Genomic DNA, 12,678 nt, shown 5'->3' with positions numbered 1-12,678 from the left:
CAGGGATTCTCCCTCAAGCAACTGTCTTCATGGGGCAGAAATTATAGACACTGACTTCTCCAGATTTGCATCCATAAATAGTTGGAACCAGAGGAGAAAAAGTTCCTTCCCACTAATTCCAGTATAAAATTTTAGACAAAGCATTCTAGTAGGCTGGCTCAATCCTCAGGAGCATCCTTATGGCTGTCTCCATGAAGGGAGAACGGGGCACTATGATTCACCCAGACTGAGCCAAGGTACCTCCTGCTCTGATCTGGGAGTAGCTCACTACCATTAGCAACTCCCATGGGACTCCTTATTAGCTTGATGGTGGGAAAGAAGCAGTGCTCCAAAATAAGAAGATATAATCAAAGATGGGTCCCAGATAGGCAGAAAAAAACAGCATCAAACAGACAGCTTTTCAAAGTCTCTAACACTCACATAGTATCTTAATGATGCATTTGGGTGAGTCTCTGAGTAGAGTCTGAGCTCCAGGGGTTCAAGTCCCCTGTCTTACTCAGATCCTATCACCAATACCCAGCAAGATACCTGACACAAAGTTGGCGCTCAGCTAATGTTTATTTGTTTTTGAGTTGATAAAATGGGTAGCTCTCCAATGTGAATATAACATCAAGTGACCATGATCACAGAATTCCTTAGAGTTGTGAGGTTAGTTCAATGAATGCTTATAGAACATATATAGTTGACAGGTCATTGAGGGATTGAAAACTTCACTAAAACATAAGAACCTTTGAAATACAACTAATATTTATTAGGTTCATCCTATTAGCATTTTTATTAAAGCCATTTAATTCTTACCCAAATCCCATGAGTTATAGGAATCACCCCTGTTTTAGAAATTAAGCAGATGAAGTTAAGTTTTTCCACATTGTCAGATAATAGGCTGCAACAAAGGAATAGAAGCTCAGGCCCTCTGATTCCAAGTCTGTTGCTGTGCTCTTAAGCAGATTATTTAAACTCTCTAAGTAAACTGGGGAGAAAGACACCTATTTTTAAAAATTGTTGTAAGGAAAAAAGAAAAAACATTTAAAATGCCAAGTGCAAAGCCTGGTCTAGATTAGGGGATCAATAGATAACAGTTGCTGTGTTTGTCAGAGATGCTGGAAGACTGCCTACGATGTCAGACTGGAACAGATCTGAGGCCATTTCTCTCTTTGTCCCACATTCCAGGGACTCATCCTGCATTTTTCTCCTCTTTAGTGCTGCCCACTCTGTCTTCGTCCAGTAGCTTCTATCCCATAGGACTGGCCATAGGGTAGGCTCCCGGGCTCCCTGTTCCTTGCTAAAGCCAAGCACCCATGCCCCCTTTGCTGCCTTAAGCAGCTTACCTCTAGTTCAGGAAAGAGAAATACCAGGAGACATAAGGATCTGTGGATCCTAGACCTTGTTCTGACATCAATTAGCTTGTGTGACATTTGCACCGCTGCTCTTTCAAGTGTGAAATGAGGGTGTTGAAGCGGAGAAATTTTTATATTAAATTTTAGTATGCAAAGGAAATTTCAGTAAAAATATTTTCATCGCACAGTCAAGCAATACTATTACCCAGATTCAAAAAAAAAGTCTTAAATATTTCTCTATCCACCAAATAAATCAAGGCTGACCTTGCCAAAGTTTATCCATTTCTCTAACTTTTAACTCTTCCTACTTGCTGTACATCTCAGCAGGGATTACATACCTGCAGCATACATTCAGAATCTTCTCCTGACTATAGATTCCAGGAAAAGCTGAAGCACAGAGGACAGAAAAGAAATAGCATGATGACATTTCTTTAGGCTCACTGCCTAGACTCACTTGGCCTGCTGCCTTATTCTCATTAGTCCCACTGACTGAATCTGATTAGCCTACCCTGATTTATTTTTGGCGACTGGGGAGCACATGGGCCAATGCTTATTTTCATGGCTGATACAATCATCCCCAAAGCTGTCGTTAGATTTTGGAAGATTAGTCCCTCTCCCTGGAAGACTGCGCTGTCTAAGAAGCATCATGACCCATTAGATATATATTTCTTAAACACTTTGGAAAATTGAGTCTATGTATCCCACTTTTCATTATCACAAAATTTTGTTGTTTGCTACTAAAACATAGAGCAAAACGTTCTTAATTAATTCTGAACCTAATGTTTGTAAACTTACTGTTTTCTAAGATAGTGAATCAGTTTCTGCAACCAATAATGAATACAAGCCAGAGTTGATGTTATTGGATATAGGAGGCTTGGTTTAGCCTTACGATTCCACCTGGATCCCTGGCAATATGAGTGGGTCACATTTTTTGTATGTTTGTTTTGTTTTCCAAAAGTACACAGTTTTAGAAACCTACCCCCATGTGTCCGACGATGAGATATAATGTGGATAGAAGGATATTTTAAAAGTCAATTCTTACAGACTGATCTGTATTATAGAGATCTGCTCAGGACTATCCAGATCACAGAGCACCTTACATATGCCAGAAGTGGTCCTGGAGCTAGAGATGCAGCTAGAAATAAGATACAGTCCCTCCTCCTAAAGAACTTAGGGTCTAGTATGGTTAGAATATCATGAACACAATTAAGTCTACTAAATGTTAACAGAATTAAATTTCTGTTAATGGCCAGATATTCTACAAATACTAGGACCTGTAAAAACTAGATTTCTAAAACAATAAGAAAAAAATCAGTACATTTTTAGGAACATGTTAGCCTCCTTTAGGATACTAATATGTACTGTATTTGGCTACTGACAACATGTGAGCTATCATTAGGTTAATTCTAAGAGGCAAATGTCCACATCAGCAATTCTTTCATTTACTTAACAGAGACTTACCAGTTGTATTCTGTGTGTCAGACTCAGTGTAAGGAAAACAAGTCAAGAGGGAAAGACAAACAGACGTGGAATAATGGATCTCAGTTTGGGGACTCCTGTAAGTTCAATGGTTAAGAATGCAAACTAGATGCGTGATCTCGGGTGAGTGACTCAATCCTTTTGAGCCTCAGTTTTCTTAACTACAAACTGACTTTGAAAAAAAAACATAACCTATCAGGTCATTTTGAATATTAAATGAGATGACTGTATTCATAGGCTACCTAGCTTTGTATCTGGATCCTGGCAAGTACTAAACAAGTTTTAGCCATTGTTCTGTCCCACTTTCACAGAAGAGAAATCTGAGGCTCAGAGCAGTGAAATAATTTCCCTGAACCCCGCATACCCAGAAAATGAATTAAAAACAAAGCAGCAATGATACAAAATATATGAGTCTTGTGTGAAACAAGAGAGCAGAAGGACTATTCTGCTTGTACAGTATGGGGAAGAGTCAGAAAGGAATATTTAAACCACACAATGATTTTTCAGATACCATCTATAAACATTTATCTAGACACTTAGAGGAGTTTTCATTCCTCTAGCCGCTGCCTTTTCCAAAGATGGCAGTGATCCTCAGTCTGGTTCCCTCTTCAAAGAGCATGTTAGCCTCTCTTATTAAGGATTGGCTAACCTTTAATGAAAATGAGTATCTCAGGATTCTCAGTCCTGACTTTTTTTTTTTTTTTCCAGAACTAACAGGTGAAAAGTGAGAGAGGAAATAACTGCCTTGACATTCTTCTAGAATTCTCCTAGGACTCCCACCGCATTACTCCTTCCAAAGTAAAATAGAGTGTTCCATCCATATAGTTTCTCCAGCATAGCTGAAACCAAGACTTCTCTGGAAGTTAAGAGCCAAACTGATTTTCATTCATTCATTCTTTACTCATTTCCACAGTGCTTATTTTGTGTTGGTTACATGACACAATCCATGAACCTGGTGGCAGCTTTTCAATGGAGAAGAACCAAAAGTAATAGCTTGAGAAGATCATAAGGTCATAAGGGGGTTGATCTTTCTCTTTCTGCTTTTCCTTGAACACTAAAATACCCATGTGATGCTTATCACAAACATTAGTTTTGGAAAAGTTAGCTTAGCATAATTTTATTGCTAATTATCTCAGTTTGACCCTCATTTCCTTTTTTTTTCTCTTTTCTTAAACAGAATGCCACAACATTCCATGTAACTGTTCAAGACGATAATAACATCGTTGTCTCTTTAGAAGCTTCAGATGTCATGAGCCCATCATCTGTGTATGTTGTGAAGATAACTGGGGAATCAAAAAATTACTTCTTCGAATTTGAGGAATTCAACAGCACTTTGCCTCCTCCTGTTACCTTTAAGGCTAATTATCATGGCCTTTATTACATAATCACTCTGGTAGTGGTAAATGGAAATGTGGTTACCAAGCCATCCAGATCAATCACTGTGTTAACAAGTAAGAATCGTTTGTAATATTGTCCTCTGTGTCTCTTTTTTGGGTATGTTCTCATGGGTCTCTCACTGAAAGTCAGCCCAGAATGGCAAGATCAGTCACCTTAAAGTCGATTGACATAAATTCAAAATTCTGCTTTATGTTGAGAACACAGTGTCTTGCCAGCATTTGATAATGTTTAACAGTTATCTGTAGTTAAAGGAAAAATCTGTTTTAAACCAAAAAAATAAAAAAATAAAAAAAGTAAACCTCAGTGAGGTAGTATATTTTCCTACTGAATATTAATTTTAGATTCATGATTGGACCATGTAGTTTTTTTGCTATATAACTTAATAGTATTATCATAACTAAGCTATTTTTTTTCCATAGCCCATAATCTCTTATTAAGCAATTTGGGTTTTGAGACAGTGAATTTATTCAAATTTAGCCTGCTCAAAATTAATTGTGCATTTTTAGCTAAGAGAAAATAAAAGATATTAGTTATCAGTTTCTATTCTTGACCTCACCTGCCAAATAACCATGGCTTCCGCTGCCCAAGAAAAAATACCAAGAAAAAAACAAATCATTGGCATTTTAACCTTCAGTAGTTGATATCTTAAAGTATTGATGCTGATATTAGGAATTTTTAGGAGTAATTTTAACTATAGGTGATTTTCACTTTTCTCTCTGGGACTTTAATACCTAATCTCAAAGTAAGATATGCAACTCTACCGCATATGTTGAAGTATGTGTTAGAAGAAAAACTATTATCTATAAGATGGTAGAGTTTACCACTGAAGCAATTTAATGGCTCAGTGAAGTTCTTTTTGTTTATTGTTCTTCAGTGTAAATTTGCCAGTGGCTGCGATTTTCTAAATACCAGTTATATGCAATCATTTTCACCACAATTAAGGAAAAAGACAGTGATATTGTTCTCTTGGGATAAAAGGAAAGAGAAACATCAGAAGCAAGAACTGAGAATCAAGCTGGAAGACATGTTTTTAGTATGTCTGTCAAAAATTAATTAAAGTTTCCTTTGGCAGAGTCCCAGAATCAGTATCAAATCCTAAAAATTAGGAATGGAATGACAAACCCAAGACCTTCAAGGTTTACAGATATAATGAACAAATCTAGGACCTAGTAGAATTAAAGGAAGAACCTGCCTGTTCTAAAACACTGTTTTAAACAAGTTGCAGAGAAAGGTGAATTGGGAGTTAATAGGTCCAAGGTAGCAGATCTAGGTGTTTGATGGCTGTAATATAATTCCTTTAAATTAGAAAATCTGCCTTAACTCATCTTCATAATCTCTTAAGTACCTAGCATGAACTTTACAGTTAATAAGCGATCAATAAATATTAATTCAATTCAGTTGAGCAAGTAACGGGATAAAGAGCTGGGCAAAAAAATACTAAGGCACAAAGCAAAATAAAAGTATAGTTACTATTGCTGAACTAACATTCATTAGCATGCACTCAGCCACTTCAGATCAGAAAAGCTCTAGCAGTCAGCCCTTTAGCTAATGGTTCATAAAGACATTTGGTAAGTAAGTAAATGATAAGTAAATGATAAGTAGGTACTGTATAAGAGATATTTTAGTGTGAGCAATGAGTTGCATTTAAAATGCAATGTTTTTATTTTTCTTTTGTGATTTCTTTTTCGACATATGGTCTGGGAGGTATGTTGTTGAGTATCCAAAATTTTGCAGTTTTTCAGAGATTACTTTAAAATTGTTGTGATTTATTGTATGGCCCCAAATATGGTCTGTCTTGGTGTGTATTCTGTGGGCACTTGTTGGGTGAGGTTTTGATAAATGTCAATTAGGTCAAGTTGGTTGTTAAGTCTTCTCTACCCTTACTAATTTTCTGTCTACTTGTTCTAATAGTGACAGATAGTGGTATGTGAAAGTCTCCAACAATATCTATAGATTTGTTTATTTCTCCTTATACTTAGTCTATGCTTTACATATTTTGAACTTTACATGAAGCTTAAAGCTTTAGATCTTTAAACTTTTAAGATTAATATGTCTTCTTTTTTATTGAGGTGTAATTGACATATAAGTTTCAAATATACAACACAATGATTTGATATTTGTATATACTGCAAGATGATCACCACAATAGTCAAGTTACCATTGTCACTATTCAGTCTCATTCTTTTTCTTGCAATGAGAACACTTAAAATTTATTCTCTTGACAACTTTCAAATATGCAATACAATACTATTGACTATAGTCATTATACTGTACATTACATCCCCATGACTTATTTATTTTATAACTGGACGTTTGTACCTCTTGACCCCCTTCACCCATTTTGCCCACTCCATGACCCTTCTCTCCTCTGGAAACTGCCATTCTGTTCTCTGTAACTATGAGTTTTGCTTTGTTTTCTTTGCTTTTTAGTTTCCATATATAAGTGAAATCATGCAGTATCTATCTCTAACTTATTTCACTTAGCAAAATATCCTTAAGTTCCATCAAGTTGTTGCAAATGGCAAGATTTTATTCTTTTTTATGGTTGAGTAGTATTCCATTGCATATATATACATCACATCTTCTTTATCCATTCATCCATTGGTAGGTGCTTAGATTGTTTACATATCTTGGCTATTGTAAATAATGGTTCAATGAACATGGAGGTACATCTTTTCAAATTATATACATCTATCTTATATATATCTTTTCAAATTGGTGGGGGTTTTTCCCTTTGGATAAATACCAGAAGTGGAATTGCTAGATCATATGGTAGTTCCATTTTTTATTTTTTTAGAAATCTCCATACTGTTTTTCACTGTGGCTATGCTAGTTAATATTCCTACTAACAGTTCTCAAGAGTTGCTTTTCTCCACATTCTTACTAACACTTGTTACTTCTTGCCTTTTTGATAATAACTATTCTAACAAGTGTGAGGTGATATCCCATGGTGGTTTTGATTTGCATTTCCCTGATGCTTAGTGATGTTGAGCATCTATTTATGTGCTTTTTGGCCATCTGTATGTCTTCTTTGGAAAAAGGTCTAGTCAGATCCTCTGATAATAATAATTAGTAATATTATATATATATTATATATATTATAATAGTAATAGTATAATAATAATACTAGTATAATAATACTAGTATAATAATACTATACTATACTATACTATACTATAGTATAATAATAATACTATAATAATAGTATAATAATTAGTAATATTATATATATATATATATATATATATATATATATCACTAATTAGTGTCCTTTTTTCTCAGCTTAGAGAAGCTCTTTTAGCATTTCTTGTAAGGCCAATTTAGTAGGGATGAATTCCTTTAGTTTTGCTTGTCTGGAAATGTTTTTTCTCTTTCAAATCTGAATGATAACCTTCCCAGATAGAGTACTCTTGGTTGTAAGTTTTTCCTTTCAGCATCTTGAATATATTTACCACTCCTTCTGGTCTGTAAGCTTTTTGCTGAAACATATGTTAATATTCTTATGAGGTTAATATTCTTATTTGTATGTAACTTCTCTTGCCCCTTTAAAGATTCTCTCTTTCTCTTTAACTTTTGACATTTTAATTATAATTATAATGTGTCTTGAGTGGATGTCTTTGGGTTAATCTTATTTAATTTTCTGGGCTTTCTGGATCCAAATGTCTGTTTTTTTTTTTTAGGTTAAAAAAGCTTTCAACCATTATTTCTTCTCAAGAGTTTTCTGCCTCTTTCTTTTTTCTGGAACACCTAGAATGCAACTGTTATTCCACTTGAGGCTGTCTTATATGTTCCTTAAGCTGCCTTCATTTTTAAAATTTTTTTTAATTGCTCTGTTTGAATGAGTTCCACTGCTATGTTTCTACAGATCCTTTCTTCCATTTTATTAGTCTCTATTGAATCCTTGTAGTGTATTTTTCAGTTCAGTTTTTGTCTCTTTCAACTCTGTGACTTCTATTTGATAATTTCTTCATTGAAATTTTCAGTATGTTCATTCATTGAGTTCAGTGACAACTTTATGATGGTTACTTTGAACTTTTTATCAGGTAAATTACTCATCATTCGTTAAGGGTTTTTTTTTATTATTTTATCTTGTTCTTTTGTTTGTAACTTAGTCTTCTGATTTCTCATTTTGCTTGACTCTGTATTTGTTTCTATGTATTAAGTGAAATAGCTACTTCTCCCAGGTTGGAAGGAGTGGCCTTGTGTAGGGTATGAACATTATTGTTCAACTTTGCCCTGGCCCTTGGTTGTCTCTTGAATCTTTGTGATTGTCTAGGCAGCCTGATTTATTCTTGATAAGTCTCAGTTGGTGAGGGTATGCTAAGATCTGTCAGTGTTCCAGAGGGAGGGATTTCACTCAGCACCTCATTTAAGGCTGATTGAAAGCCATGCCCTCTGGCAGTAGCTTTTAAAGTATGAAAGTATGTACTGTCCTGTGGGACTACAGTTGTTAACCCTGCTGTCCTCCAGACCAGGTGATCTGGAAGTGTTCCCTGGACAACAGTTGCCCAAATCAGGGCTCCAAATAACTGTATAAGCTCCTTTCTGGACTAGCAAGTGGTAGCATGAATGAAGGAGGTTGAAAAAGCAGTGTTACCTGACCTAAGTTCTTTAGGAGCACCTCCACAACCTCTAGATGTGTGACAAACCTGAAGCCTGCCTCTCAGGCTGAGACAAGTATATAGGCCTGTGTCTGCTGTTGTATTGCAGTGTACTGTCTGTACAGTACAGTACTGTGCAGTGCCCTGAGGTTATTAACCTGCCAATAACTGTTTCTTCAATTGTTATAGTTCTGTAGGACCCAGGAACACAAGTGTCTTGGCCACCAGAGCCAGGTGATTAAAGAACATCCCCTGTATGGACTGTCTGAGCTCACTAGCTTTAGGGAGGCAGTGGGGCAACACAGGGCCAATGCACATGCACCAGCTTTAGCAAGATGTGACCTTTTTATCTATATGCAATGGCCCTCTTTATCCCAAGAAATATGTTTTGTGTTGACATCTATTTTGTCTGCTATTAGTATAGATATTTTCATTTTCTTCCTAAGTCTTTTCATGGTATACTTGTTTTATCCTTTTATTTTCAACTGTTTGTCTTTACGCATTAATGGGTTTCTTGTATTCGGTATAGAGCAGGACTTTGCTTTTCTTTCTAATCTGAAAATCTCTGTCTTTTATTTTTTAAAAAATCTGTTTCTCAATCAGAGTGTTCAGACCAGCACTATCTAACAAAAATAGAATGTTAACCATATATGCATATTATGTTTGGGGGTAAACACATTTAAAAAGTTTCTGAAAATGTGAAATTAATTTTAGTAACAGCTTATTTAATCCATTCCACTTGAAATATTACTAATTCAATATATAATTAATATAATAGTTTACACATTGGGGCACCTGGATGGCTCAGTGGTTGAGCATCTGCCTTCAGCTCAGGGCATGATCCTGGGGTTCTGGGATCAAGTCCAGCATCAGGCTCCCCGCAGAGAGTCTGCTTCTCCCTCCTCCTATGTCTCTGCTTGTCTCTCTGTGTTTTTCATGAATAAATAAATAAATAAATAATCTTCAAAAAAAAGTTTACACATTTATAACCTTTATGCCTAAATTTATTAAAATTAAAAGAAGTTGCAAATTCCTCATTTTTTAAATTAATTGATTAATTTATTTATTGAAAGGTTTTATTTATTTGACTGTGAGAGAGAGAGAGAGAGCGCACAATAGGGGGAGGGACAAAGGGAGGGGGAGAAGCAGGCTCCTCACTGAGCAGGGAGCCTGATCTGATGCAGGACTTGATCCCAGAACTCTGGGATCATGATCTGAACTGAAGGCAGATGCTTAACCAACTGAGCCACCCAGGTGCTTCACACTAGCCTCATTTTAAATGCTCAAAAGCATATATGGCTAGTGGATATCAATGTTGACAGTGCTACTTTAGAGCAATTTATACTTAATGTAATTATTTATACTGTTGGATTTCAATTAAATTTACCATATTGCTAGGCTGTTAGCGTGGGAGGTTGAGTCAAGTAGGGTTTAGGGTATTAGTCACATTCAGTTCACACAGGTTTCACATTTTTCTAATATTGCCTGCCAGCAATGGTGGAGTATATTCTCAGTGTTCCAATTCTACCCTCAGTATCAGCAAGTCCTGAATGCCTGCATCACAGAAAGTCCCCATGATTTTGCCCCCTCCCTCACAATGGATTTCTTTTGCTTTTTACTAGTGCTAAGCTTTTGGTGAAGATAGGTGAGGTTCTTGGTTCTCCTGGTTCAGCTCCAGGCCTGGGCAGACCTTGTGATCCTAAGTGGGGAATTCTCAGCATTCCTACCCTTCACTATACACTGACAGCCAGTCTACCTCAAATCTGTGGAAGGTTTTGGGTTGGAGTTTCCTGCCTTTTCCCCAGTAGTAGAAATCTACTTTGTATGAGTGCATACTCATAGGTCCAATAGAGTTTCTGCCCCTCTCCTAGGACCAAACTCTTTCACTTCTACCCATCCCTCAGAAGGAGTTATATTTTCCTGAAAAGTTGGAGGGAAAGATGTTTCTGCCCCTCCCCAATGCCTTAAGGCTTCTGTTTTGCATTCAAGGGAGATGCACAGAATTGAATAAGGTTTCAACCTGATCTATCAGTGGTGCAAATTATTGTCTCTTACCCTCAGTATTCACTTGAGTACCTGATTAAAGCCCACAATAAGAGCTAGAAATAAAGTGTGGATTCCACTTGTGTCTGAAACTCTGAATCATTCTAAACTAGTGCTGTCCTAGAATGTTTGGATGCTGGAAATGTTCTATATCTGCATTGTCCAGTACAGTAGCCACTATGTTTAATTTTATTTAGTATTGATTTATTCTAAGTTTAATTAAAATAGCCACAGGTGGCTAATAATTATTTTATTGGACAGAACAGTTCTAAACTATCATTGAAAACATACCCAGCCTTTAAGAATTCATTAAAATTTATCTTCTTTCCTACTTTAATGGAGCCCCTCTCTTCCTGTCATGTTCTGCTAAAGGTGAAGCAGTTAATGTCCCTTCTGCTTGCAGGGAGCTTGTCACTCTTAGGTATTTAGTTCATTTGGTTGCTTTGTAATCTCATATCTCTGATAGACTCAAAAAAATTTTCTCATAGATTATTTGGCTTTTTCTTCTTGTTGAGAGTTGAGAGAGTGACATTGACCTGTAACTTTCTACATCCTAAGTGGAAAAGGAAATTTGCATTGAATGCTAAAGAGCAAAAATTAATTAATGATGGTTTCTTGTCTTTCATATTCTGTCTCATTTTAAAAACTCAACTATAACATCCAAGATTTTAAAAGGGATAATAGGTTCAGAATATAAGAATTGGGAATTAAGGCACAAGTATTTCTGTGACATTAAGCATGAGGTGATATTAGATGACATTTGGTTTCAGTGCCCTCCTTTAAGAAAGAGGGAATTTTAAAAACTACATAATGACTAAGATTAGTTTTGAGCTCTAAAATTACCACTATTTGTCAGTTAATGATGTATTTTTATCATCTTTATTTTTATAAGGGGAAGCTTTTTTTAAAGTTTAAGAAACATTCATAGTATCTGCTCAAGGAGATGACACATTGCTCTTGAGAATAAAAGGGTACATTTGTTGCAGGCATTTATTGTGTGTTAGATGCTTGTCTTGATGAAATAAGCAGTGACAAAGCAATTGGCCCTGAGGCAGTCCTTTGATAGTTCTCTATACTTGTTCTGAGTCTGATGCTCTTAGAGAAGGCTGAGAAACATGGCAAAAAATAAATTCAGCACAAATAAGTCATTTGGCCAATTCAAAGGAGTTTCACAACACTTAGGGTGTGACATCTGATTAATATTTAATTGATTAAGAACTGTCAGCATATTGCCTGAACTTTAGAGAGAAGTCCTTTCTTAATAAATAAACACATGAAAACAATTGCTTAAAAATAGGAGAAATGTTATTTACATACTGCTGTCTCATGTATTAGTAAAATCTGAGAGATAGTAGTTGTAAACATTGCAGAACATGTTAGAGAAACCCTACAAATATAGTGTTATGTATTCTATAATATATTGTACAAATATAAGCCTGTAATCATACATTATACAAATATAAATTCATGTGTTATAAATAAAAATAATGCACAAATTTTTATTTTATTTATTGTATACATTCTATATGTCATGTCCTTCATACCCATACTGACAGATGGTAAACTAATGTAAAAGGCGAACAAACCATTAAAAAACATGATAAATGGTAGAGGAGAATTATGTGAGAGAGATTGCTCAGCCTTCCTAGAGAATATTGGGAAGGCACCTCAGAAAAACAATCATTGAGAATGTAGTGAAAATTTGCTAAAAGAATAAAGAATGAAAGTGTTAAAACAGAGCCAAAGTGAATCATATTTGCAAAGAATGGAGTTTTGCATAGCATGACCCTCTTGTGAATTGCAAGGAGTTAAGATGCCAA

The 12,678-nt window shown here is 35.7% G+C and overlaps 1 protein-coding gene across 3 annotated transcripts in view; it reads left to right on the top strand.

Moving 5' to 3' along the window:
* The window catches only part of PTPRO (protein tyrosine phosphatase receptor type O), a 241,875-nt gene that overhangs the window by 129,186 nt on the left and 100,011 nt on the right, over positions 1–12,678 (top strand). For all 3 annotated transcript variants that reach the window (XM_035706991.2, XM_025455202.3, XM_025455201.3), the window contains exon 2: positions 3,994–4,267. In XM_035706991.2, coding sequence (XP_035562884.2) covers positions 3,994–4,267 — 274 coding nt within the window. The remainder of the gene's footprint in view (positions 1–3,993; positions 4,268–12,678) is intronic.

Source organism: Canis lupus, chromosome 27, assembly GCF_003254725.2.
Source record: "Canis lupus dingo isolate Sandy chromosome 27, ASM325472v2, whole genome shotgun sequence".
Lineage (NCBI taxonomy): Eukaryota > Metazoa > Chordata > Mammalia > Carnivora > Canidae > Canis > Canis lupus.
The sequence above is the reverse complement of the archived record's forward strand: the minus strand, read 5'-3'. Positions and strand labels throughout refer to the sequence as shown.